This window comes from Labeo rohita, chromosome 17 (genome assembly GCF_022985175.1).
Source record: "Labeo rohita strain BAU-BD-2019 chromosome 17, IGBB_LRoh.1.0, whole genome shotgun sequence".
NCBI classification, from domain to species: domain Eukaryota; kingdom Metazoa; phylum Chordata; class Actinopteri; order Cypriniformes; family Cyprinidae; genus Labeo; species Labeo rohita.
In genome coordinates, this window is record NC_066885.1 from 18,239,607 (window position 1) to 18,263,236 (window position 23,630).

Below are 23,630 nucleotides of genomic sequence, written 5' to 3' on the forward strand. Positions count from 1 at the left end.
AGGAAAAAGAGACCATGAAAAGAGGCTGAAGATGCAGGTTAAAGGGATAGTTCACTCAAAAATGAAAATGTATTCACCCTCAAGCCATCCTAGGTGTATATGACTTTCTTCTTTCAGATGAATACAATTAGAGATATATTTAAAAAAATGTTCTTCCAAGCTTTATAATGGCAGTGAATGGGCGATGAAATTTTGACGTTCAATAAAGTGCATCCATCCATCATAAAAAGTACTCCACATGGGTCTGGGGAGTTAATAAAGGCCTTTTGAAGTGAATCGATACATGTGTGTAAGAAAAATGTCCAAACTTTGTAAACTGTAATATCTAGCTTCTGCTAACTGACGTACGCACGTTCACAAGAGAGTAGCGTTCCAGCGGATGATGTAGGACGTAGGCATAGCTCTGTTCATCCTCCCCCCAAAAAAAAAAAAAAACTGTGCATCCTCCTTAGGTGTAAATGTATTACTAATTAATGTTTTGTTTTCTTGTCAACCTGGCAACACATCCCTTATTTAAAAAAACAACAAAACACATGGTTAAACCATGGTAATTACAAATGAACTATGGTTTTTCTACAGTAACCATTGTTTAACCATAGTATTTGTAGTAAAACTGTGGTTATAAAAATAAAACATGGTTATTATACTTTTATTATAGCAAAACTCACTTATCAAATGTGTTCTCTTTCAAATTAAAACCATGGTTAATTTTTATAAGTGCCATCAGAGCCAGCAGTATGGGAGCTGAGAAGACACAAAAGGTCAGATTCAAAAAAAAAGTAAGCTCTGATTAGTGTTAACTTTGTCAGCGATTTTTAATTTAGTCTTAGTCATGTGGCAAATGTACTTTTTAGTTGCCATATTTAGTCAACATTTAGTTGGCCTTTTTGTGTTTAGTCAAGTTTTGGTCAACTAAATGTCTGAGCATATCAGTCTAGTTCTAGTCAATGAAAATTCACTTATCAAATGTGTTCTCTTTCAAATTAAAACCATGGTTAATTTTTATAAGTGATTTATGTATATATATATATATATATATATATATATGTGTGTGTGTGTGTGTATTTTTTTTTTTTTTTTTTATATCTGTACTGCCTTAATGGTTTCATTAAAAATAAATAAATAAATAAAAATAAATAATAAAAAAAATAAAATAAAATAAAAACAGAAAAGATGATGTGTGAAAGCACTCCAAAATCCTGATCTGAAACAAATGATTTAAGATGCACGCTCTGAAGTCCCACTCTGAATCAAATGATTTGTGATACATGGCCCGATTGGAGCGCTTCGAAACAGTAAATCATATTGCGATCCAATGATTTAACTAAGTTAGAGTTTTGAAACACTCAGTTTCACCCATCACTACATGCTTTTTAAAATCGTTACAAGCAATGTCAAAATTCAAAAATAACTGGCTCTTTTAATTTCAAGTTTTTTTTGTTTTTTTTTTTGCTAGTAAAATCACTTGAAATAAATGAAGTCATGAGTTTTGATTCAACTGATTTAGCTCATCTGTTCCTCTTTTCCCATCTTCAGCCATGTTTACACAAGATTGTCAGTACTACTACTGGTTTAGCTCGCTAGTTTTGTTTTATTATCATTTTTATAGTTTTTTTTTTACTAGTTTTATTAACTGAAATAAGTGGAAAAAAGTATTTTGTTTTTTGAACTGCATGAATTTTGCATGAAAAGCTATTGAAGATATATAAAAAACTAAACACTTATTTCATAGATACAATGTCTTTCAATAATTCAAGCACTTTTCAAGTACCTCTTCAGGAATTTTGGCTTTTTCAAGGGTTTTCCAGGCCTTAAATTTATAAAAAAAAAAAAAAAAACTAATTAAAGTAGGCTCTTTAAGCACCTTGTACAAACCATGTTTCTACTGTTTAATACAAAAAAATTAAAATCCACAAAACTCTACCAAAATCCTGATCTGAAACAAATGATTCGCGAACCCAGTCCAAAGTCCAATCTGAATAAAATAATTTTTATTCATTACGCAAAGCTCCGATCTAAAAATGAAATGATTCACGAACCCGTTTCGAAATCGCGATCTAAAACAATCGCGTTTCTCGCTCCGATTTGAAGCAAAAGACTAGCAAACCCGCTCCAAAATATAAATCAACTGATTCGCGCTGAGAAAGCCCAGATCTGAATTAAATGATTCGCGAAACGTGATCCGACTGAAACGCTTCGAAACAGTGAATCATTTTGCGAACTGATTCAGAGTTTCGAAAAGCTTCGAAAATTAACGGCTCTTTTTAGTTTGATCTGGTTTTTGCTGGACGTTGACTTGAAGTAAATGATCGAAGTCACGAGTTTGAATCAGTCGGAGTGGTTCCAAAGTAAATGACTCAATTCATCTGTTCCTCTTTTCGCATCTTCATCCATGTTTACACTACACCGTCAGTACTGCTACTGGCTTAGCTCGCCAGTTTTATGACATTAACTGAAATAAGCGAAAAAGTATGTTTTTTTAATTGACCCTTTGCAAACAGCTTGATTGACAGGCGATCTGACCAATTAAAAAAAGATGAGTTTACTGAAACAATTAAACACTTAACTCATAGATACATCTGCCTTTCAGTATTTCCAAGTACTTTTCATCTCTCTCTTAATAGGATATTGCTTTTCCAAGAAAGTAAAATTCAAGTACTTCAAGCACTTTAAACACAAACGAACCCTATAAATAAGGCAAATCTGGTATTGATTAAATACAAAACACACAAAAGCATAAACGACCAGAAAGCTGTGGGTATGAAGCAGACTTCATATTTATTTTTACTACCAAAAACACACAAATATAAAAAAAAGATTTCAATGACCATAATTAAACAAATAATAAAACTTAAAAAAAAAAACATGAGCTGCTCAAGAAAGATACAAAGCTATAACTGATGTTCTATTTTAACATAAACAGACTTATTAGCAACACTAAATGTGCATTCCAGCTAATAAGCGATTTTTTCCTAGCAAAAACATTCAAGCTACAAAGTGAGGGGCATAGCAAATTCATAACATTTGCTTTTGATTTTCTTTTTGTTCTTTTTCATTATTCTGCAAAAATAAAAAGGAATGGGTTGGGTAGGCAGTTGGATTTCAACTAATGCATCCATATCCATCTCCTATCTGATTTTTACAATTGATATTTTAATGCTCTGCCTTGAAAACACCTGACACCATTATGTGTATATAACAGTCCCTGACGTAATACGTGCCTTAGTGGGGAACAAACCATTCCAGGTAAATCCCGACGTACCTGGGAATTCTTCTGAAACCATCCACCTGTCCTTTTAGATGACTTACTTAGATGAGTTACCCAGTAAAGCTGCAGCAGCAGAAGGTAAATGAGTGAAGGGTTGCTTTAAATCTCCAGCTCCCAGATTAGTGAACGATTTCCCTAAAGGCATGTTCTTACACGCAGACAAACTCTCCCATAAATGCACACAAACACACATTCCCAGTCTAAGGAGTCACCCGGTGTCCTTACTTAACCCGCCCGCTCTTTATCAAGCAAGACATTCTTTCACTGAAAAATCCCCAACTCATATTTTCTCTCGGTGCACACCAAGTGTGGGTTTAGATGTTTATTGGATGCTAGGGGACGGCTGTGGGTTTGGATTGGCAGTGGCTTGGCGTGGCATAGTGTACATGGCTCCCAGGAACTGATCAGCGATCCTTCCTGCCTCCCTCAGCCCGCTCAGCAAAGCGCCGTGGACCGTTGCGGGATAGTTTCTGATCGTGTGTTCACCAGCGAAGAACAGACGTGGAACAGGCTGCGAAACGCACACAATCAGTATGACATCTGCTTCTGCTGACATAAGCATATCGGAGGAAATGAGCAATAAGCTATGACACTCACCTGTGAGGCTCCAGGTATGGCAGGACCAGGTGTGATGGGCTGAGCCATCAGATCATAGTCATTACCAGATGAACCGGCTGCTACGTACGAGTAAGACCCACGAGCCCAAGGGTCAGCACGCCAGCGACTCACCACCGTCTCCTTCGGCTGCCATGACGACAGACACAGAAAACACAGTCAGTTTGTTGTCGTTGGAGCACAGCCAGACGCTCCATAGCACGGGAACGAGCCGCAGAGTCTCAGCGTGTGATATATTAGAGAACTGAACTCTTTTCATTAGATTTAGGTTGACGTTTCCTCTCATGACTGTTATTCACACAAGCTTTTGTTGCGTAGTGCGAAACTACAAATTAAGCAAACTCTATTCTAACGTATCCGAGCTCACCTGAGGTACCGCGCTGCTACCAAAGATGCCCTTGAGGATGGCCAGGCAACGGCCAACGATGACATCATCGCTGATATTCTCCATAATGCCTGCGGCCTCTCCTGCCATCAGAGCCAGCAGTATGGGAGCTGAGAAGACACAAAAGGTCAGATTCAAAAAAAAAAAAAAAAGTAAGCTCTGATTAGTGTTCACTTTGTCAGCGATTTTTTATTTAGTCTTAGTCATGTGGCAAATGTACTTTTTAGTTGCCATATTTAGTCAACACTGGCCTGTTTTTGTTTAGTCAAGTTTTAGTCGACTAAATGTCTGAGCATATCAGTCTAGTTCTAGTCAATGAAAACTCAGTCATATTTTTGTCATGCTGTATAATGGTTAAACATAAAAAAATATAATCGCAATGACTGTAGTCATTTGACAAATCTGTTTTTTAGGGCTGCAACATGATTAATCACGATAAATTGCACTCAAAATAAAAGGATGTTTACATACTATATGCGTGTACACTGTATATTTACGTATATATAAATACACACACATACATGTATATATTAAGGAAAAATATGTTAGACATGAAATATTAAGTATAAATATATATACATACTAATGTTTTAAAAAAAATACATACATGTGTATTTACATATACATAATAAATATACACATTACACACACATTTAGTATGTTAAACTTTTTTGAATGCGATTAATCGCAATTAATCATTTTGCAGCCCTATTATTTTTACACTTTCACCAATAAGCACAAACCAACATAATGTGGACTCATAACACATGGTTTGTTTTACCTCATCATGTGCTGATTTGTTATAGGCTATTTATTATATAAATTAATATTAAATACTTATGATATGCACTCTCTCTACATTATAAAAACCTGTAAAACAAACAAAAACAATACTCTAACAGTGAAACTCCTAATAGTAATTCCAAATTGCAACGTTACAGTGGTTGGGAAAGTGGGAAGTACATTTTATCAGCAACCACAATCGTAAATATAGTCGAGATCTCATGACAGAACACTGACAGGCTGAATAAGGCTTTTATATAAGCCGAATATCTCACATTGAAATCGTTAAACACAAGTGTACTTGTTTGTTGGTGTGTTTCAGAACATTGCCGGCACTTTCGCAAGAGTGAGCATATGCAAAATATTAAGCAAAACACTGGGCAGAAAATTAATCCTTTTAACACAGCTCTGTAGCTCTGATTTGAGGATCTGAACTCTTGATATCTGGCAACCGCACACGTTAAAGCTTGTGTAGTAGAGGTACGTACAACAGTTCGCAATAATTTATTTTTTTCCTGACAAAAATAAAGAGATTTTGGTAAAGTCTGAATCTTTTTGAATACATTTTAGTCTTGTCTTTCAGCGTCAACGATATTGCATGTTGATATAGTAAGTTAGTGACCTTACTGTCGTCTCGTCGTCATCACCTCTTTTAGTCATGGAGAAAAAAGCTCGTCAATGAACATCGTGTCATAGTTTTCATTAATGAAATGAACACTAGCTCTGAATGACAATTTTTCAACCAATATTTTTATTACTGAGTATTGGAAACTTCATTGTGTTGGCTCATTTCTGAAAAGCTCATTTTCTCCTCCAACTTCAAAATCATCCTACATCACTGCAGAAGTACCGACCCAGTGTTTACAAAGTGGATGTGCAAAGAAGGTCAAACGCCCTTTACAAAAAAGGTAAAACAGCGATGTAGGACGATTTTGAAGTTGGAGGAGAAAATGGGATGGGAGTTTTTCAACGTACCCTAACTGTCTAGAATCAAAGTGCACAGAGTATGCAGAGCTAGACAGGACGAGCATTTGAGGTTAAAAAGTATATAAATCATACTTTTTTTTTTTTATACAAATGAACTGATCGTTTTGCTAGATAAGACCCTTCTTCCTCGGCTGGGATTGTTTAGAGGCCTTTGAAGCTGCACTTAAACTGCATTTTGGAAGTTCAAACTCATGGGCACCATAGAAGTCCACTATATGGAGAAAAATTCTGAAATGCTTTCCTCAAAAAAAATTTCTTTACGACTAAAGACAAACATGAACATATTGGATGACAAGGCGGTGAGAAAACTATCTGTAAATTTTTGTTCTAGAAGTGAACTCTCCTTTAATTGCCAGAAGTTTAATATTGAAGCATCCCTAAACTAAACGATGATTACCTTTGTAGAGATTCCAGAAGAGAAACAGTTCCCCTCGACTGGCCGTAGTACTTCCCACATGTCCAAAGAGGTTAACGCTGGGGTCCCAGAATACTCTATCGAAACACAACACCACCTAGAACAAGGATGACAGAGATTAGGTTTGGCTTCCAACAGTCTTCAAAATATCTTCTGTGTTCCAGGTTACAGGTTTGGAATGGCGTGAGGGTGAGTAAATTGACAGAATTAAAATTTTTGGATAAACTGGCCCTTTAATTAAACCCCATTAAAACACTAGCAGCCTAAAGCTGCATCAACATAATTTAAATGTATTCAAGTCCACTTACAAGCCTCTATAAATTACAGCATCATCATAATGCAGGTTTTTTTTTTTTTTTTTTTTTTTTTTAAATCACAAGCACATATTTTCAGCAGATGCTTACGAAGCAAAACTTACAATGCAATGCACAATGCCACAAAGAAGCCTAAAGCTACCAAGAGATTATTTTTGTCACAAATATGATACATAATGATAAACAGAAAACAACACATGCAGTCTTAAAAAAAAAAGATGCTTGTTTTCAATAGAGTCATTGAAAAAATGTTTCAGTGAACATTTCTGACTTCCTGCGGTGTATGCAGACAGCTGTTTCTGATACGGCAGCTCTGTGAATGAATCCAGTACCAGACTGTGCCCTCTTGTGACAAAAACAGAGAAATGGACTGGGACAATTGCATAATACTGCAGTATTTTTCTGCTGCAGCTGAACTAGAAGAGGAAGTGAGGGGAGAGAGAGTGCAGAGGAGGAGGATGACGCATTCTGGACACTCAATATGCGGGGGGGTAAATTCATTCAGGACTCACTGAATACTCACCTATATCTATCATATTAAATATGACTTGACCTAACCAGCCCAACCCTAAGCATCACTGTGCATTAGCCAAAGTGGATTAGTTAGACATATACACATAAGAAGTCCCATGCCGATACAGGCCAGCATTGTCATTACATCAACACCCTCCCGTCTGCAAAGGAATAAACAGGAATTATTCACACCTTGTTGAGATTCCCAAAGCCCATTCTCTGGATGGCAGCCGTCTTCCATTCTGGCAAAGGAGGCACAAACTGCACGGCCGGCGGCTGCTGCTTCAGCACTCCCAAGGGAAGAGTACATAACACGGCGTCACACTTATAAATGAACGTCTGGGTAGTGGAGCGGGTATTCACCGCAATCACCTCGCAACCTGAGACGGGGAGGAAATGATGGTCATAAATGTACGTACACAAACACACCAAAATATAGTCACAAACAGCAGGAGCGGGACTGACTGACTCACCAGATGCTGTGTATCGGACCTGTCTCACTGCAGTGTTGAGTTTGATATCCAAACCCTCTGCGAGTGCCACTGGGACGCACGAGTATCCGTTCCGTACCGTTAGGTGACTGCCCGTGAACTCAAAATCATCGTCCTACTCAAACACAGAAGGAAAAGGGACGGGTTGGAGAGGCAAACTTTGTTTTCTTTAAAGTTACACGAACACTAAGACATGAAAGGTGCAAAAAAAAATAAAAAATCTGTCTGTGCAGCACCTGATCCCAGTGTTTGAGCGAGAGTGTTGAAAGAGGTGTGGCGTTGGCGAACTCGAGGTTTGCAAAGTGCCAGTCAAGAATCTGTCGGTCTCTCGAAGACAGATAAACATCACTGTGAAAGAGATCCAGGATGACATTACTTGGACTCCATTTGGAATGCTAAACAGGTATGTTAATGTGACCTCAGTGTGTCCGATTACTTGCATGGGTTGTATTTGATTACCTGGGTGGGTTGGCCTCCAGCTCTTGCAGTCTCTCCTCTAATTTTACCTGCATCTCCACCAGCTCATCATACTCCTGCAACAGAAGAACAAGATCACTAAATAGGAACAAGTGTGTTTTAAATGAAAGATCAGGGTGGCAAAAAGCTGACAATGCACAATGCATTTTAAAGATAGCACACGTCAGCGTTTATCAACGTCAGTCCTCGTGCCCCCCGCTCTGCATATTTTGTATCTCTTATCACATACGGCAATTGTTCTATTCGACTGTGAAGTGCCCTGCGAAGTGGACATCACCGGATATTCCGCCAGTTCGAAACGAGTGTATATGTTCCATTCAAAGCCCATTAAAGAGTGTGAAAGGTGAATTTAAGTTGTATTTATTTACAGAGGTATATGATGTCACATTTCACACTTCGTCTGTGTGTGAAGACGCTGCAGGCAGGACTGGAGTTGGGAAACGCTGTCATATGTGACGCAACACTGGGGAAAGTAAATGCACACTTTTTACAGTTCAGGGGATAGTTAACCCAAAAATGAAAATTACCCCATGATTTACTTCCCTCAAGCCTTCTTTCTTTTTCAGCTGAATTCAATCGGAGCTATATTAAAATTGTCCTTGCTATTCCAAGCTTTGTAATGGCAGTGAATGGCTGTTGAGATACTGAAGTTCAATAAAGTCCATCTATCCATCACAAGCAGTACTCCACATGGCTCCGGGGGGTTTAATAAAGGCCTTCTGAAGTGAATCAACGTGTGAGAAAAACATTTCGATGTAAACCAAGAGGAGACTGGTTTTCCTTTGCTGTAAACAAAACTTGGTTCTTGCAAGACTAGCATACTCTCACTGGAGCTTACGCTACGCCCATGTTACCCACTGGAACACCACTCTCTCATAAGCATGCGTACAATAATTGGCATAAGCTAGAGATTGCGGTTTATAAATTTTAAACATGGATATTTTTCTTGCAAAAACGCTTGGAGTCGCTTTAGAAGGCCTTTATTAAAGGGATAGTTCACCCAAAAATGAAAAGTTGATGTTTATCTGCTTACTCCCAGGGCATCCAAGATGTAGGAGAACACAAATACAAAAGATTTTTAACTCAAATCATTGCAGTCTGTCAGTCATATGATGGCAGTCAATGGGATCCACCCCTGTTGAAAAATCCAGCATATGCTGGTTAGGTATGTTTTGAGGCATGGCTGCAGGTTTGATCTGGTTTAAGCTGGTCATGTGCTGGTCCTAAGATGGTCTTAAGCAACTAGCTCCTGCTCTGGCTTTGAGAGTCAAAAAAGAAACATGTATCGCCATGAGCCGCAGGGTTTAATTTGGTTTGTCTGTGTATGTTTTTTTGACCCTCAAAGCCATGGATCCCACTGACAGACTGCAACAGTTTGAGTTAAAAATCTTCGTTTGTGTTCTACTGAGGAAACAAAGTCACCTGTATCTTGGATGTCCTGGGGGTAAGCAGATAAACATCAAATTTTCATTTTTGGGTGAACTATCCCTTGAACCCCCCGAAGTCATGTGGAGTACTTTTTATGATGGATGGATGCACTTTATTGGACTTCAAAATCACTGCCATAATAAAGCTTGAAAGAGCCAGGACATTTTTTAATATAACTCTGACTGTATTCTTCTGAAAGAAGAACATGAACATGGAACAGTTCAAAATTGGGCCTTTCTCTTTTCCCAAGCACCTGAGTGTGAGGTTTTCGGATGTGTACACTCTTTGCTGAACGGCTGAGGGAAGCAGCAGTGGTTTTATACCAGAGGGCAGAGTCATCCTTCTCTGAGCCTGCCAGCCGTTCACCCATCTAACCATCACGGGACTATTTAAAGGAAACCCGTCCCCCTAAACCACATCAAAGAATTCTGAAATATCATGCTATAGTTTCTCAGTGTGTCAGACTGTTATAGTCTGCAAGAACATGATTTTCACATTCATTAGCATGTGCTATGCACTAGCTATACTACAGGTATAGTAACACATTTTCGTTTTATAAGTATGTACACTACTGTTCAAAAGTTCAAAAAAAAAAAAAAAGAAAGAAATTAATACTTTTATTTAGCAAGGATGTATTTAATTAATCAAAAGTGGCAGTAAAGACATTTATAAAGGTCAAATTAACCCTGTTCCTTTCAAAATTAAATATTAAACAGCACAATGGTTTTCAACATTGATAAGAAATGTATTTTGAGCACCAAATCAGCATATTAGATTTCTGAAAGATCATGTGACACCGAAGACTGCAGTGATAGTTGCTGAAAATGTAACTCTGCCATCACAAGAATAAATTACATTTTAAAATAGATTCAAATTCAAAAGTTATTTCAAATGGTAACAATATTACTGTTTTTGATCAAATAAGTACAGCCTTGTTAAGCATAAGAGACTTCTTTAAAACATTTAAAAAAAAAAAAAAAAAATTCTGACAACCCCAAACTTCCAAACAGTAGTGCATATTATGGAAAACAGATTTTTCGGCCTCTTTGAAGACTAGTAATTTTGCGCATATTGATTTGTAAAGAGCAACATTTTCTTCGGAGTTGTTTTAATTGAGTATATGAAAATGATGTGAATAAAACATGAAACAGTTTTATTTTTGAATATCTGAAAGCCAAAGCTTAAGGCTACATCTAGTCAAGAGAAATGCACTAAAAGCATCTCAAAAGTTTAAAATGAAGTCAAACCCCAGTGCGAGCGAGCAGGCGTCGAAATTCATGTTTTGACCGTAAATGGTTTGAATGCCTCTAATGGGCTACAATTGAGAGTGATTATGTGAATTAACATGCTAAAAATCTCACCAGTGAAGACCATTTAAGTTAGGAATTCAACTTTCTGCTCTGTGGGTGCTAAAGAGAGTACGACAGTGTTAGACTGCGGTTTGGAAAATGTACTAAAACAACCCAACTGAAACAGCAGGCTGAAATGGTATTATGCTCCATTACCAAGCGCAGAGGTGTTTGGCATGGCTGGAAAACACTGCTGTGCAGGAAAAAGATATTAAGATTGAGCATGACGGATCCAGAGGTGTCAGTAGTGTCTACGAGAGGAGATGCTGTTAAAGATGTTTGGCTACTGAATGTGTGATTAGCATTGCTGGCGGGTTAGTTTCTAGGACACCGAATGAGTTTCAGGGCTTAGTTTGATTAGACTACGGCTATAATTGACAAAAGAGGTAGGCTGAAAGGGACAGACATACTTGTTTGAAAGCTTTTTGGCCACTGAAATGGGATTAGGAAATTAGCCAAGCCAGAATCTTTCGCAGCGAACTGAACCTGTCATTGAAGTGGTTTCCTATCAGAGTTTCTATATGTGTAAGCGTGTATGGTCAGTGTGGGATGAGGTCTTGTGGATTCTGTCAATGTGGGGAGTTTGGTCTACTACCTTGCAGAGTGCTGTGAGGTCTCTGTGTTTGCTCTTCACCAGGAACTCAGCTGTGATGTCTCTGGGTGGCTTTACCTCACTGGCCTCTTTATACTGCTGATGCAGCTCCTTCACTTTCTCCTTAGTAGTCACCATCTAAACAAGAGCAGGTGCAATCAAGTTAATTGTGTGATGAGCAAGCTGTAACTGGGCAGGGCTCTACAGTGCGACCATATCAGCCGCATTTACGGTTTTTGCAATGTTGAGTAATGCATCACAGACATATCTCATGAATCCTTTCATAAACAGTGTAGATAGAGTGTAAATAAGAGATTCATAGTGCAGTGTAGAGAGCTTTGTTGATTATCATCATTGTGAGATCATGATGAACTAAGACGAGTTCTAATGATTTTTTAAGTGAGTTTGTAAATGTAATATTGATTTAATACAACAGTTAAATAAATGATGTTAAGATTAAGTGACTTACATTGTCTGACTATAACACTATTGCCTGATTTTGCTCAAAAATAGTTTGAAAGAAGTCACAACTGAGCTCCTGCACATCTCCATTCAAACACAGCCGTGTTTAGTTTATGAACGAACATGCATTTTTAAACAAATCTAGTGAGTCAATGATTCAATTTCCCATTCATTAAGACAGTCACTTGCTTTATTCCTGACAGAATGAGCTGTTCGAACGAATCAAATGAATGAATGATTCAGTAATTAAATCAGTGACTTGCCGCCACCTTCTGGCAGTTTTAGTTTAATTTTTAAAGTATCTTTTCAGTTATTTAAATCATTTAATATTTCTACATTAAAAATGTTATATTTATATAAAACATAAATCTCAACATAAATTTATGAATTTGATTGCACGCATGACACCTTTAATCCTCATTAAACATGAAAAGTCACTACAAGCCACTTTCGTGTTCTTCTGTGCCACCTCTGTAGTACAAATTATTTTTGTTAATACTGATTTCATTTGATTGGTAACTGTTGAATGGTAATTTGATTCTTACCCTACTTGTTCTTATTCTGTTGTTTTAATTAGAAATTTAAAAAAGCTTATAAAACATTATTTAAAAAATGGGACAAAAGATGTTATACTTTTAATAAAGTTAAACAAAATTCCTCTGTAAATCACTTTATGGAGTCAAATATCACCTCGTAAAGGGAATGCTAATTTTTTTATCATATTTTTAAATAATTGATTAGAAGGTGCTCCTGAAATTTTACCTGTGCTCCAAATTTTTTTTTTAAATTTAGGAGCACAAGTGCTTCTAAAAAGAAAAGTAAGCGTACAGCCCTGAGGGATGCGTAACTGCATGTTTTACCTTGTTCAGAAGGTCTCGAAGCTCCTCTTGAGTCTTCACAATCTTCTTCCAGTGTTCGATCTGTTCATCTTTCACATGTTTCTCCTGCAGCCTGAACGGAGATCAGCAATGTTTATTATCTTTACGACAAGAATTGCTTATGTTCTTAAACTTGATTTTCAATGCTCAAGAAACAAAATAAACAGCAAATAAAATCAGAGCTCACTCACTGTATGACTACTTCCAGTGCTTGTCCCAGAGACACAGGTTTGTTGTTAAGAAAGTTGAAGTCGAGCTGGTGGCTGAGGTATGACGTCGCCTCTAACAGGCGATTGAACTCTTGCTCTACCATCTCATCCTTCTCTTTAGGGACCTTCAGCAGGGTTACAACCATTAAATTAGCTTAAATGAAACGCAAAACACTTTTTGTGTTTATATATGTGACCCTGGCCTACAAAACCAGTCTTAAGAAACATGGGTATATTTTTGGTAGACAAAAATTTATTGTATGGGTGAAAGTTACAGATTTTTCTATTATGCTAAAAATCATTAGGATATTAAGTAAAGATCATGTTCCATGAACATATTTTGTACATTTCCTACTGTACATGTATCAAAACGTCATTTTTGATTAGTAATATGCATTGCTAAGAACTTAATTTGGACAACTTTAAAGGAGATTTTCTCAATATTCTGATTTTTTTGCACCCTCAGATTCCAGATTTTCAAATAGTTGTATCTTGGCTAAATATTGTCCTATCCTAACAAACCATACATCAATGGAAAGCTTATTTATTCAAATTATGTTCTTTCAGATGATGTATTAATCTCAATTTAAAACAAAGTGCAAAACACAAATATTTAGAGCAATGTCATGTTTGGACTTGTATAGAAGCAAATTGTAACATTTTATTAATGGAGAACTGTTTCCCCTGAGGCATTACACTGACCTTAACTGACACACGGCACTTAATTTAATAATTCATCATTTCAGTTGTATCACTAAACAATGCAGATAATTAACGACGCATTTAGAGGATCAGAATGCATTATGAAAGCAGGATATCTGGCATTTAATTCTATCAATCTGTACTAAACGCTGTTTATAAATCATAAACCTTTATTCAATATGCCGTTATCACTGGGCGTTGTTTTTAAATGTGTAAATAAATCCATTAAAACAGTTCCTCTGATTACATCTGTTGTATAACATTATAAACAGAAATACTTACACTTGTGCAGCGCTCTCCCTGTACAACCAGGGCAATCCATCAGTTTAAGAAATGAAAATGGAGTGAAAGCGAGTGAGAGGTAAAAACAAAAGGGAAGGATGGGATGTGAAAAGAGGAAATGTACGGAGGTTAAGATGGGGCAGAGAGTGAGAGAGAGGGAAAAAAAAAACGTTAGATTGTTCTTTTCTCTAATTAGAGTCTGGGTGCTTGACTTAAAACAACGTTAAGATGCCAATCAGAAGAGAATGGGAGGAGCACTGACTTTTCATATTTGATTTTAAACATGGTAACTAATCCAAAAACAACTGAACTATACCACTATAAACACAGGCCTTAGGGATGCCATACACATCTAATATCATGAAGATCAAACTGTGACAGATTTTAAATTATACACCTATTTTAATACATCACTTCTTACTTATATTCCTACATAATATCAAAATATTAGTCAAAAGTTTTTGGACAGTAAGATTTTTAATGTTTTTAAAAGAAGTCTCTTCTGCTCACCAAGCCTGCATTTATTTGCTCCAAAGTACAGCAAAAACAGTACAATTTTGAAATATTTTTACTATTTAAAATAACTTTTCTATTTGATTAAATTTTAAAACATAATTTATTCCTGTGATTTCAAAGCTGAATTTTTAGCATCATTACTCCAGTCACATGATTCTTCAGAAATCATTCTAACATTCTGATTTACTGCTCAAAACACATTTATTTTTATGTTGAAAACAGCTGAATAGACTCCAAGCTTTTGAATGGTATAAAGTAAAACGTTACAAAAGCTTTTTATTTCAGATAAATGCTGATCTTTGGATCTTTCTATTCAAAGAATCCTGAAAAAAAGTACTGCTTAAATATTGATAATAATAATAATAATAATAATAATAATAATAATAATAATAATAGTAATATCAAATGTTTCTTGAACAGCAAATCAGCATATTAGAATGTTTTCTGAAGGATCATGTGACACTGTATACTGGAGTCATGACGCTGAAAATGTAGCTTTGATCATAGGAATAAACTGCATTTTAAATTATATTTAAATAGAAAGCTGTTATTTTAAAATAGTAAAAATATTTTGGATCAAATAAATGCAGGCTTGGTGAGCAGAAGAGACTTCTTTAAAAAACAAAACAAAACAAAACTTTTGACTAGTAGTGTATGCGCTATTAACGTATGAACCCTAATATGATGTGTGTCTATTTAATGTTTCAAGAGCACTCACAGCTTGTCCATTGGCCTCATAGAGTGGACATTTCTGTTTGATTTTGGCCAGCTCCATGTTGACCTGTTTGCTTATTACAGCCATAGGATTTCCACCTAAAAAGACATACATTTCCATTTCACACTGGTGCAAAACCTCAGCCTGAACATATGACTCTTTTACATGGTCAACAGTGCCACCTCCTGGAGAGAAGGGTATTTGATCACGCTTACCTAGCCCAGTCACCACCATGGCACCCAGGTCAGCTACATAGTTCCCTTTCCTGAAAGTGGCCACTCGTCCTCCCACACGATCCTATCAAGAACAATCAAGGTTTTGTAAAATAAAAACTTTTTCAGCTCAGTGTGTAAAATGCTGTAGAGAATTTCAAAGCAGCATGTATTTACTCTTGCTTCCAGAACGGTCACATCCATCCCAAAACTCTGCAGTTGCCTTGCTGCTGCCAGACCTGACACCCCACCTCCAATCACTATGACTTTTCCTGTTTTCTTTGCTACAAGAACATAAGAGAGTATAATTAGAACAACACTGGAGAACAGCATGCTTTCTGTGTTATGGTTTGTTACCCTGTCTGTCTTTGCATTAGAACCATTTGTCTGTTTAAATGCCTGCTGCAAACAAGCTGCCATTAAAAGTAATTGTGGAAAAAAGCCTTGTACTTGTTCGTTTACACATCAGTATTTCTAGATGTGCTCTGTGTTAGCATCAAGTTTCAATTACTTGGCAGAGGCTTTACTCTCTTGTAGATGCCGAAGTTGATGAACCCGTGTCTCTCCAGGTAGCTGTGTATCCGGTGCACCAGGACAGCATCACCTGCAGAGAAGAAACACAGACAAAAAAAAAAAAAAATAAAAAAAATAAAAAAAAAAATACATGTAAGTATTTAACATACAATTAACAACATAATTCTCAGAGAACTGATTTTGGAATCAGAGCATTGTCAGGTGAAATAGACTCACTGTTGTATGGAGCTTCTAGCTGCTGCACAGTGCCCTCAAAGGTCAGCTGGATTTTGGGGTTGTCCAACCATAGTTGAAGCTGAACATTCAAGAAAAGACATTTTCAAAACTGACTGGAAAACGTATGATTCTTGTTGATTCTGGAATTATTCTGTGGCAGCTTTTGAAATCAGAAAGAGCTTTAATGCCAAGTGTTTCACACACAAGGAATTCATCTTAATGTTAGGAGCTTCCAGTACAGAAAGTACAAACAATTCCAGTGAATTAAACGGTCATTACATTACATGTATACTCAGTAATGCTCACAACACCCTATTTTGGGTAAAATAGGAAAGATAACACTTTTCTCTAAAGAAACATAATTTCCCTGCATTATCGTCACTGATATAGTTACTGCAATAAATACCAGAAATGATCATGATAAATTTTTAAGCCCATATCACCCATCCATATCGTGGTGATGGATTAAGCGTAAACTTAAACCAAATGCCGTACCATCAATTTTCTTATAGCTAGAAAAGCAGTGAAGACCTACATCTGCTTAGTAGTCAGTAGCTCACAGAGTATAACCGTTTTACGTAATCAAAATAAAAAAAAGTCCAAAATATGTATAAAAGTATGTGGATTTTTAAAATAAAATAAATCTTTCATAGGCGTTCTACTACATATTTTAGTAAGAGACATAACTTTCGTTATATTAAGCCACACAAATCTTAATACCCAGGGTTCCCTTTTGATTTACAGATAATTTACTCACCCCCATGTCATCCAAGATGTTCGCGTCCTTCTTTCTTCAGTCGTAAAGAAATTATGTTTCTTGAGGAAAACATTTCAGGAATATTCTACATATAGTGGACTTCTGTTGTGCACGTGAGTTTGAACTTCCAAAATGCAGTTTAAATGCAGCTTCAAGGGGCTCTAAACGATCCCAGTTGAGGAATAAGGGTCTTATCTAAAGAAACGATCAGTTATTTTCTTCTTAATCCAGGTCAAGACAGTCAGGGTATGTGGAAAAACACCCATCTCATTTTCTGCTGCAGAAGTAGTGTTTACAAAGTGAACATGCAAAGAGGGTCAAACACCCTTTACAAAAAAAAGGTAAAACAGCGATGCAGGATGATTTTGAAGTTGGAGGAGAAAATGAGATGGGAGTTTTGACACCACCTAACTGTATTGACCCGGGCTACATAGAGTTTGCATGCACATTGCAGAGCTAGACAAGATGAGCATTTGAGGTTACTAAGTATATAAATTGTACATTTTGTTTTTTGAAAATAACTGCTAGATAAGACCCTTCTTCCTCGCCTGGGATCATTTAGAGCCCTTTGAAGTTGCATTTAAACTCCATTTTGGAAGTTCAAACCCACGGGCACCATAGAAGTCCACTATATGGAGAACATTCTTGAAATGTTTTCCTCAAGAAACTATTTCTTCACGACTGAAGAAAGAAAGACAGGAAATTCTTGGATGACATGCTGATTTGTTGCTCAAGATCAGTTATCAGTGTTCAAGACACTGTTGCGCTGCTTAATATAAAAAAAAAAATGATACTTTTTTCACTATTTTTGCTGAACTGAAAATTCAAAACACCATTTATTTGAAACAGAAAACTTTTGTGACATTATAAATGTCTTTGTCATGATGCACCTTACTGAATAAAACTATTAATATTAAAAAAAAAAAAAAAAAAAAAAAAAAAAAAAACCACACACACACTTACTGACCTCAAACTTTACAACTATGTATTATTAGCCAATAAGACTTCTAGAAAAGCTTAAAAAAAATAAATCCAAATGCTTTAAATATCATAAAATGATGGTGGTCACGTGACCCATACATGCGATGGTTGAGAGATACTGATGCTCAGCCCAAACCCCCGTTCTTTTTCCATTTAAATAGTTTATTGTACTTGACAGTCAGTAATTTCTACTTGCGATAGTGTCAGCATTATGTACGGAAACAGAAAACAGGACTCTTCGCCTGATCTCATTGATAGACTATTCTCTGATTATTGGGGGGGATATGAATGCGGTTATAGATCCAGTATTGGATAGATCTTCCTTGTGCAATCAAGTTCAGCTCAATTCTTCTGCCGTGCTTAATAATTTTGTAAAAGCGCTAAATTTGATCGATGTTTGGAGATCTGGAAACCCCCTGAGTAGAGATTATACATTTTTCTCGACACGGCATCTCTCATATTCCAGAATAGATTATCTACTGTGCTCCAAGGAACTTTTGATTTCTTTTGATCAGACGTTGATACTTCCAGCTATTCTTGCGGATCATAATCCTATAATGGCAGATTTCAATTGTAATTTGTTTGCTGAAAGATCTCAGCGGTGGCGTTTTAACATTTCTCTTTTACTGAATAACCAGTTCGATGCAGATTTTAAGGCCGGTCTGTCTGAATTTCTTTCATTTAATATTGGCTCGGTTGAAGATCCTATATTTGTGTGGGAAGCTACGAAAGGTTTTATTAAAGATTTTTCAATATCCTTCGCTACTAATTTAAAAAAAGATGCAAAATCAGAGAATCGACTATTTAGAAAAAGAATGTCAATCACTTGAACGTTCGTTAAAATCGGCATTTTCCAACTCGGTATTTAAGACGCTTCAAATCCTTAAGGCTGAACTGAATGATCTTCTGAGAAGGAAAGCAGAATTTGTACTTCACAGGACCAGACAGAACTATTATTTTAGTGGTGCTAGACCTAGCAAACTTTTAGCCCTTAGATTGAAGCAAAGTCAAGCGAGAGAGATCTAAACTTAATCCCTCAAGTCCAAGCTGTACCACTTTCTTGCATTCTCTTACTTTACCTCGTCTTAGTCATGTGGAAGTGGATCAATTAGGTCAGCCTGTTACCTTGGAGGAACTTAAAGGGGCGTTATTTCTTAAATACTTTGATCTACTCGGTCCTGTCTTCCTGACGGCCATCCATGCGGCAGTAGAAGCTGGGGCCTTTCACCCACAGTTGAATACAGCACTTATATCGTTGATACCCAAAAAAGGGAAGGATCACTTAAAGTGTGCAAATTACAGACCCATTAGTTTGTTAAATATGGATATTAAAATGTATGCCAGAATTTTGGCCTTGGGATTGCAACGATATATAAACAAATTAGTTCATCCAGATCAGACCGACTTTATGCCAGGCAGACTGGCAGCTGATAAGATCCGTAGATTACTGCATGTCATACACGTTATCCCCCATGTTATTTGCACTGTCGCTCGAGCCACTAGCCCAGCTGATAAGACAGGAAAACATTTGTTCAATTTCAGTTAAGTCCTACAAACAACATATATCTCTCTATGCGGATGATATATTACTGTTTATTTCTGTTTATTTTCATCTACAAGCATCATTTCCTCGGATACTGAAGGTATTTGGAATGTTCAATTTGCTTTCCGGGTACAAAATCAATTGGGATAAATCCGCTTTGCTTCCACTTAATTGCGTGGCTAAAAAAGTCAAACTACCATGTAATGTTCCCATACAAACGTCCATGAGTTACTTAGGCATTGTTGTTCAATCATCCCTGCAGGCTATTCCAGATGCCAACTATCCTCAAACTCTAACTAAGGTGGAGCAAGATCTCCAAAGATGGACCTCGATGCCCTTATCACTACATGCCAGAATAGCGAGTGTTAAAATGAACGTTTTGCCGCGAATCAATTTCCTTAGTTCTATGATTCCTTCACCTGCTCCTAAAAAGTTTTGGCTTAAACTTAATTCTATGATTCGTAAATTCGTCTGGAATGGGAAACAGCCTAGATTAAAATTTGAAACTCTGCAGCGTACAAAAGACAATGGGGGATTAGCTCTTCCGAACTTTGAATTATATCATAGGGCTTTTCAAATAAGACGCATCAATGTTTGGCTCAACCCGCTTTCTAGGGTTTCCTGGAGAGAGACTGAAATGAGTTTAGCACATAAATATAGGTTACAAGATATACTGTTCTCTGGACTAAACAACAAGCAATGTATGCAAGCTTTTGGCCCAATCATTGCCAATACAATAGCCAATTTTAAACTGATGGAAAAATGCATTCAACACTCACATAATTGGCACACCCATACTCCTATTTGGTATAATAATGATATTCGTTCTGGTGGTGCACCATTTTTTTCAAGAGATTGGATGCAGAAAGGCATTTATACACTGAAAGATATTTCTGGTTCTAACTGCATGTTAAGTTTCAAGAATTGTGTGAGCGGTATGGACCTGAACCCTCCTCTCTGTTCTTATATTTGCGTCTAAGGTCGGCCATGAAGGCCTATGGGGTTCCCTGGGGGGAAAATCTACCCGTGCATCCAATCGTTGCCTGGTTTGATCTGTCCTCTTCTAGCCATTTCACCTTATGGATGTACAGAAAGGCTTTAGTGGCTACAACAAAACGCTTAGCTATACAGCGCACTTGGGAAAGAGACTGTCAACAAAAGGAAGGTGTTACGGACTGGGAAAGAGTATGGTTGAATATTTTCTCTTCATCTAAAAATCCCAACCACCAACTGATTCACTATAATTTCTGTCACAGAACTTATTGGACCCCACTTAAAAGACATTGTATTGATTCCTCCTTTAGTCCCTTCTGTGATAAATGTCCAGACCAACAACTCGGATCCTTTTTTCATATGATGTGGGAATGTGATAAAGTTAAAAAAACTTTGGAATGAGGTGTGTGCCATCTTCAAAAATTATTGAATATCCTATACCGGTGAACCCGTCTATATTATTACTGAGTGACGATTCTCTGTTGAATCTCTCTAAGCTACAAAAAACTGTTTGGCTGGCCGGGTTAACATCAGCAAAAAAACTGTTAGCGCAACACTGGCTTCCACCACATAGCCTGGATATGTACAAATGGTTGATACAACTTCAGGACATTATAATGCTTTAAATATCCACAGCTCGGGTGAACCTGGCACAAATGTCTACATTAAAGATCTGGACTATAGCTGCTGAGAAGATCTCCAAGTTCATTGCACAAAACAATGACCAGGGCTCAGAAAGAATGTTTTAACGCTGTAGTTTTTATTTTATGTATTTTTAGTTTGCATTCTTGATTGCTGGATTTTATGTTTTATGATTCCTGTGGCTTTGATTTTCTGTTATCTTTTTTTTTTTTTTTCATTAGGTACCCCATTTTAAAGAGACCGCGAGGGAAGGGTGGTTGGGAGGGTGGGGGGAAGTTGAATTGATGTGTGATTCTGGTTAAGTTGTAAGTTAAATTATAATAAAAAAAAATATATATATATATATATATATATATCATAAAATGATGTCTCCAGCTGTGAACTCACCGTTCGATTCCGGATGTACAAGAAGACCTTCTGCGTATGCTGTGGTCCACCGATAATGTCAGGGAAGCATGCAGCTTCCTGTGATGTCATACGGTCATGTGGGAGACGGCTCTGGAAGGCGGCCCCCTCTACACCTGAGAAGTCACAACATCCATTAAACATCTTAACAGTGTCAAAATGATGTATGATGTGTTTTTATAAAATTCTGTAAAAGGTGCAAAATTGTAAATTAATCCAACCTCTTTCCATACCTGATGGTTCCTCAGGTTCACTGTCATTCTCTTCCTCTATTGGTGGTGCTGGTGGAGGAATCACCTGCTTCCTCTCTTTCTCAGCTTTAGCGTTCCTCTCTTCCTCCGAGTAATACTCATCCTCCGACAGATTAGCGAGACTCTCGTCCATCTCCCTGTACTCCACCTGCAGCAGGAGGCACAATAAAAGCTTCATTAAAACCTAGCTCTACTTCACCTGGGTAAAACATGACAATTATTCCCTTAGACAAAGCATCACAACTTTTATCTGATTTTTGTGTGTGTGTTTTAATGATCTACCCAGTTTTATTTAAGGATTTTTTTAAAAATCTAAAAACACTATATAGTACATATTTAAAAATTAGCGTATAATTCAGTGCCGATAAATTATTTCACTTCACTCAGTTTTACTTTCAGCTAAATATATAGCCCTGGCTCAATTATTCCTGTTCACAGAACAGGAACAGCTACTAGAGATGTTTACCTTTGCTCTTTTGCGGCGACTGGTCCTGCGTCCCTCTGCTGAATCTTGATCAATCCCTCCTGGTCCAGGAGGGTGCGATAGAGGAGGTCCACCTGGTTCTCCACTTGGAGAGGCTCTCTCTTTCTTTTTCACATCTGCTGAACCTGGGCCAGAGGGACCGGCCGGACCAGCCTGAGGAGCAGAGAGGGTTTCAGGAGCACGGTCTCCACCGTTACCCCCAGAGGAAGAGGAGGAACCTGGGTCTGACTTCTTACTGGACAGCATTACAGATGAAAGAAGCCTCTCCTGAAATGACAAAAACAAGAGCTGAATGTAGGTGTACAAACAAAAGACGACCAAACCATATGAACAAAGACAATACAACATGCTGTTTATTTATACATGAGCGTACTGTTTTCGATCACAGAGCATATGTACCAAAGGCTGTAACTGCTCAAATCAACATGAGGTTTGCAGAAGTTTAAGATTGTACTTGTGCACCTGCTCTGAACAAACAGCCACTGATGGAGAGACACAAGCTGTTATGAAAGATTAGAGATGATGGCAAATGTTGCAAATTTAATTTACACTGTATGGCGTGCTAAATTTAGGATATTTCGGCATAATTTCTTTGCTCATTAGACCGTAAACATACTGTTATTACAACGTGACCACAAATTTGGCAGCTGTGAACCTAACTAAAGATGTATTTGAAGCAAACTGACTCTTTTTATCAAAAACCGACGAAATAAATAACCAGCCTGAATATAATTAAAGTTTAGCTGCGTTAATAAAGCTAGCAGATAAACGCTATACCGCACATATTTGAAGATCACAGCACCAAATCGCAGCTCTAAGTGTGGGCTAACCTGTTTAAGAAAATATTTTCTTAAACGTTGGCAAATTTTTTGAAACTATGGGGAAATAAGAAAATATGTGCACTGGTTAGCTAATATGCTATCGCTAGCAACACGAGCTGTTCTGTCTGCTTATCAAACTGCAAAAAACTCCATTCTTCATTGCTGTTTATTCATTATAATTATGACATAAGATACTACACGTTTATAAAATGTATACGTTAGTCTCATTTGCCGTCTTACGATCTGTTTATATAAATATTATTCATATTTACCTCCTCGCGGCTATGCGGAGTCTAGCACAAAGAAACAGACGCCTGTCCCTACCGGAACCTCACAACCAATCCGGGTAGACGACGAGGGTACAGGAGGCGGGATCTAAATTGCCAAGTGTTGTGATTGGTTTAAAGAGC

At 37.2% G+C, this 23,630-nt stretch overlaps 1 protein-coding gene across 5 annotated transcripts; it reads right to left on the reverse strand.

Annotated features, from left to right (window-relative positions):
• Positions 1–2,759: 2,759 nt before the first annotated feature.
• kdm1a (lysine (K)-specific demethylase 1a) lies at positions 2,760–23,596 on the reverse strand. 5 transcript variants are annotated; one of them, XM_051133334.1, is made up of 21 exons: positions 23,493–23,596; positions 22,382–22,666; positions 21,898–22,063; positions 21,647–21,780; positions 16,344–16,422; positions 16,105–16,197; positions 15,771–15,877; positions 15,597–15,678; positions 15,385–15,479; positions 14,151–14,168; positions 13,149–13,291; positions 12,940–13,030; positions 11,621–11,755; positions 8,231–8,304; positions 8,008–8,119; positions 7,754–7,886; positions 7,473–7,660; positions 6,436–6,550; positions 4,251–4,378; positions 3,866–4,012; positions 2,760–3,779 (listed from the first exon to the last, which is right to left on the reverse strand). In XM_051133334.1, the coding sequence occupies exons 2-21, from the start codon at positions 22,643–22,645 to the stop codon at positions 3,591–3,593; spliced, it is 2,493 nt and encodes an 830-aa protein (XP_050989291.1). In that variant the 5' UTR covers positions 22,646–22,666; positions 23,493–23,596; the 3' UTR covers positions 2,760–3,590. The 5 variants fall into 5 exon arrangements, with proteins under 5 accessions (XP_050989291.1, XP_050989289.1, XP_050989290.1 ...); XM_051133332.1 differs by having other exon boundaries at positions 21,886–22,063; XM_051133333.1 differs by having other exon boundaries at positions 21,898–22,066.
• Between the last annotated feature and the right edge of the window lie 34 nt (positions 23,597–23,630).

Bases quoted from the DNA above. Each gene is read 5' to 3' on its own strand.
- kdm1a (XM_051133331.1), bottom strand. From the start codon at position 22,645: ATGCTGTCCAGTAAGAAGTCAGACCCAGGTTCCTCCTCTTCCTCTGGG. The intron at 7,887-8,007 runs GTGCTGCACAGA...GTGTTTGAGTAG, and splicing joins CGCTCAAACACTGGGATCAG to GACGATGATTTTGAGTTCAC. The intron at 4,013-4,250 runs GTGAGCTCGGAT...TCGTCATGGCAG, and splicing joins GTAGCAGCGCGGTACCTCAG to CCGAAGGAGACGGTGGTGAG.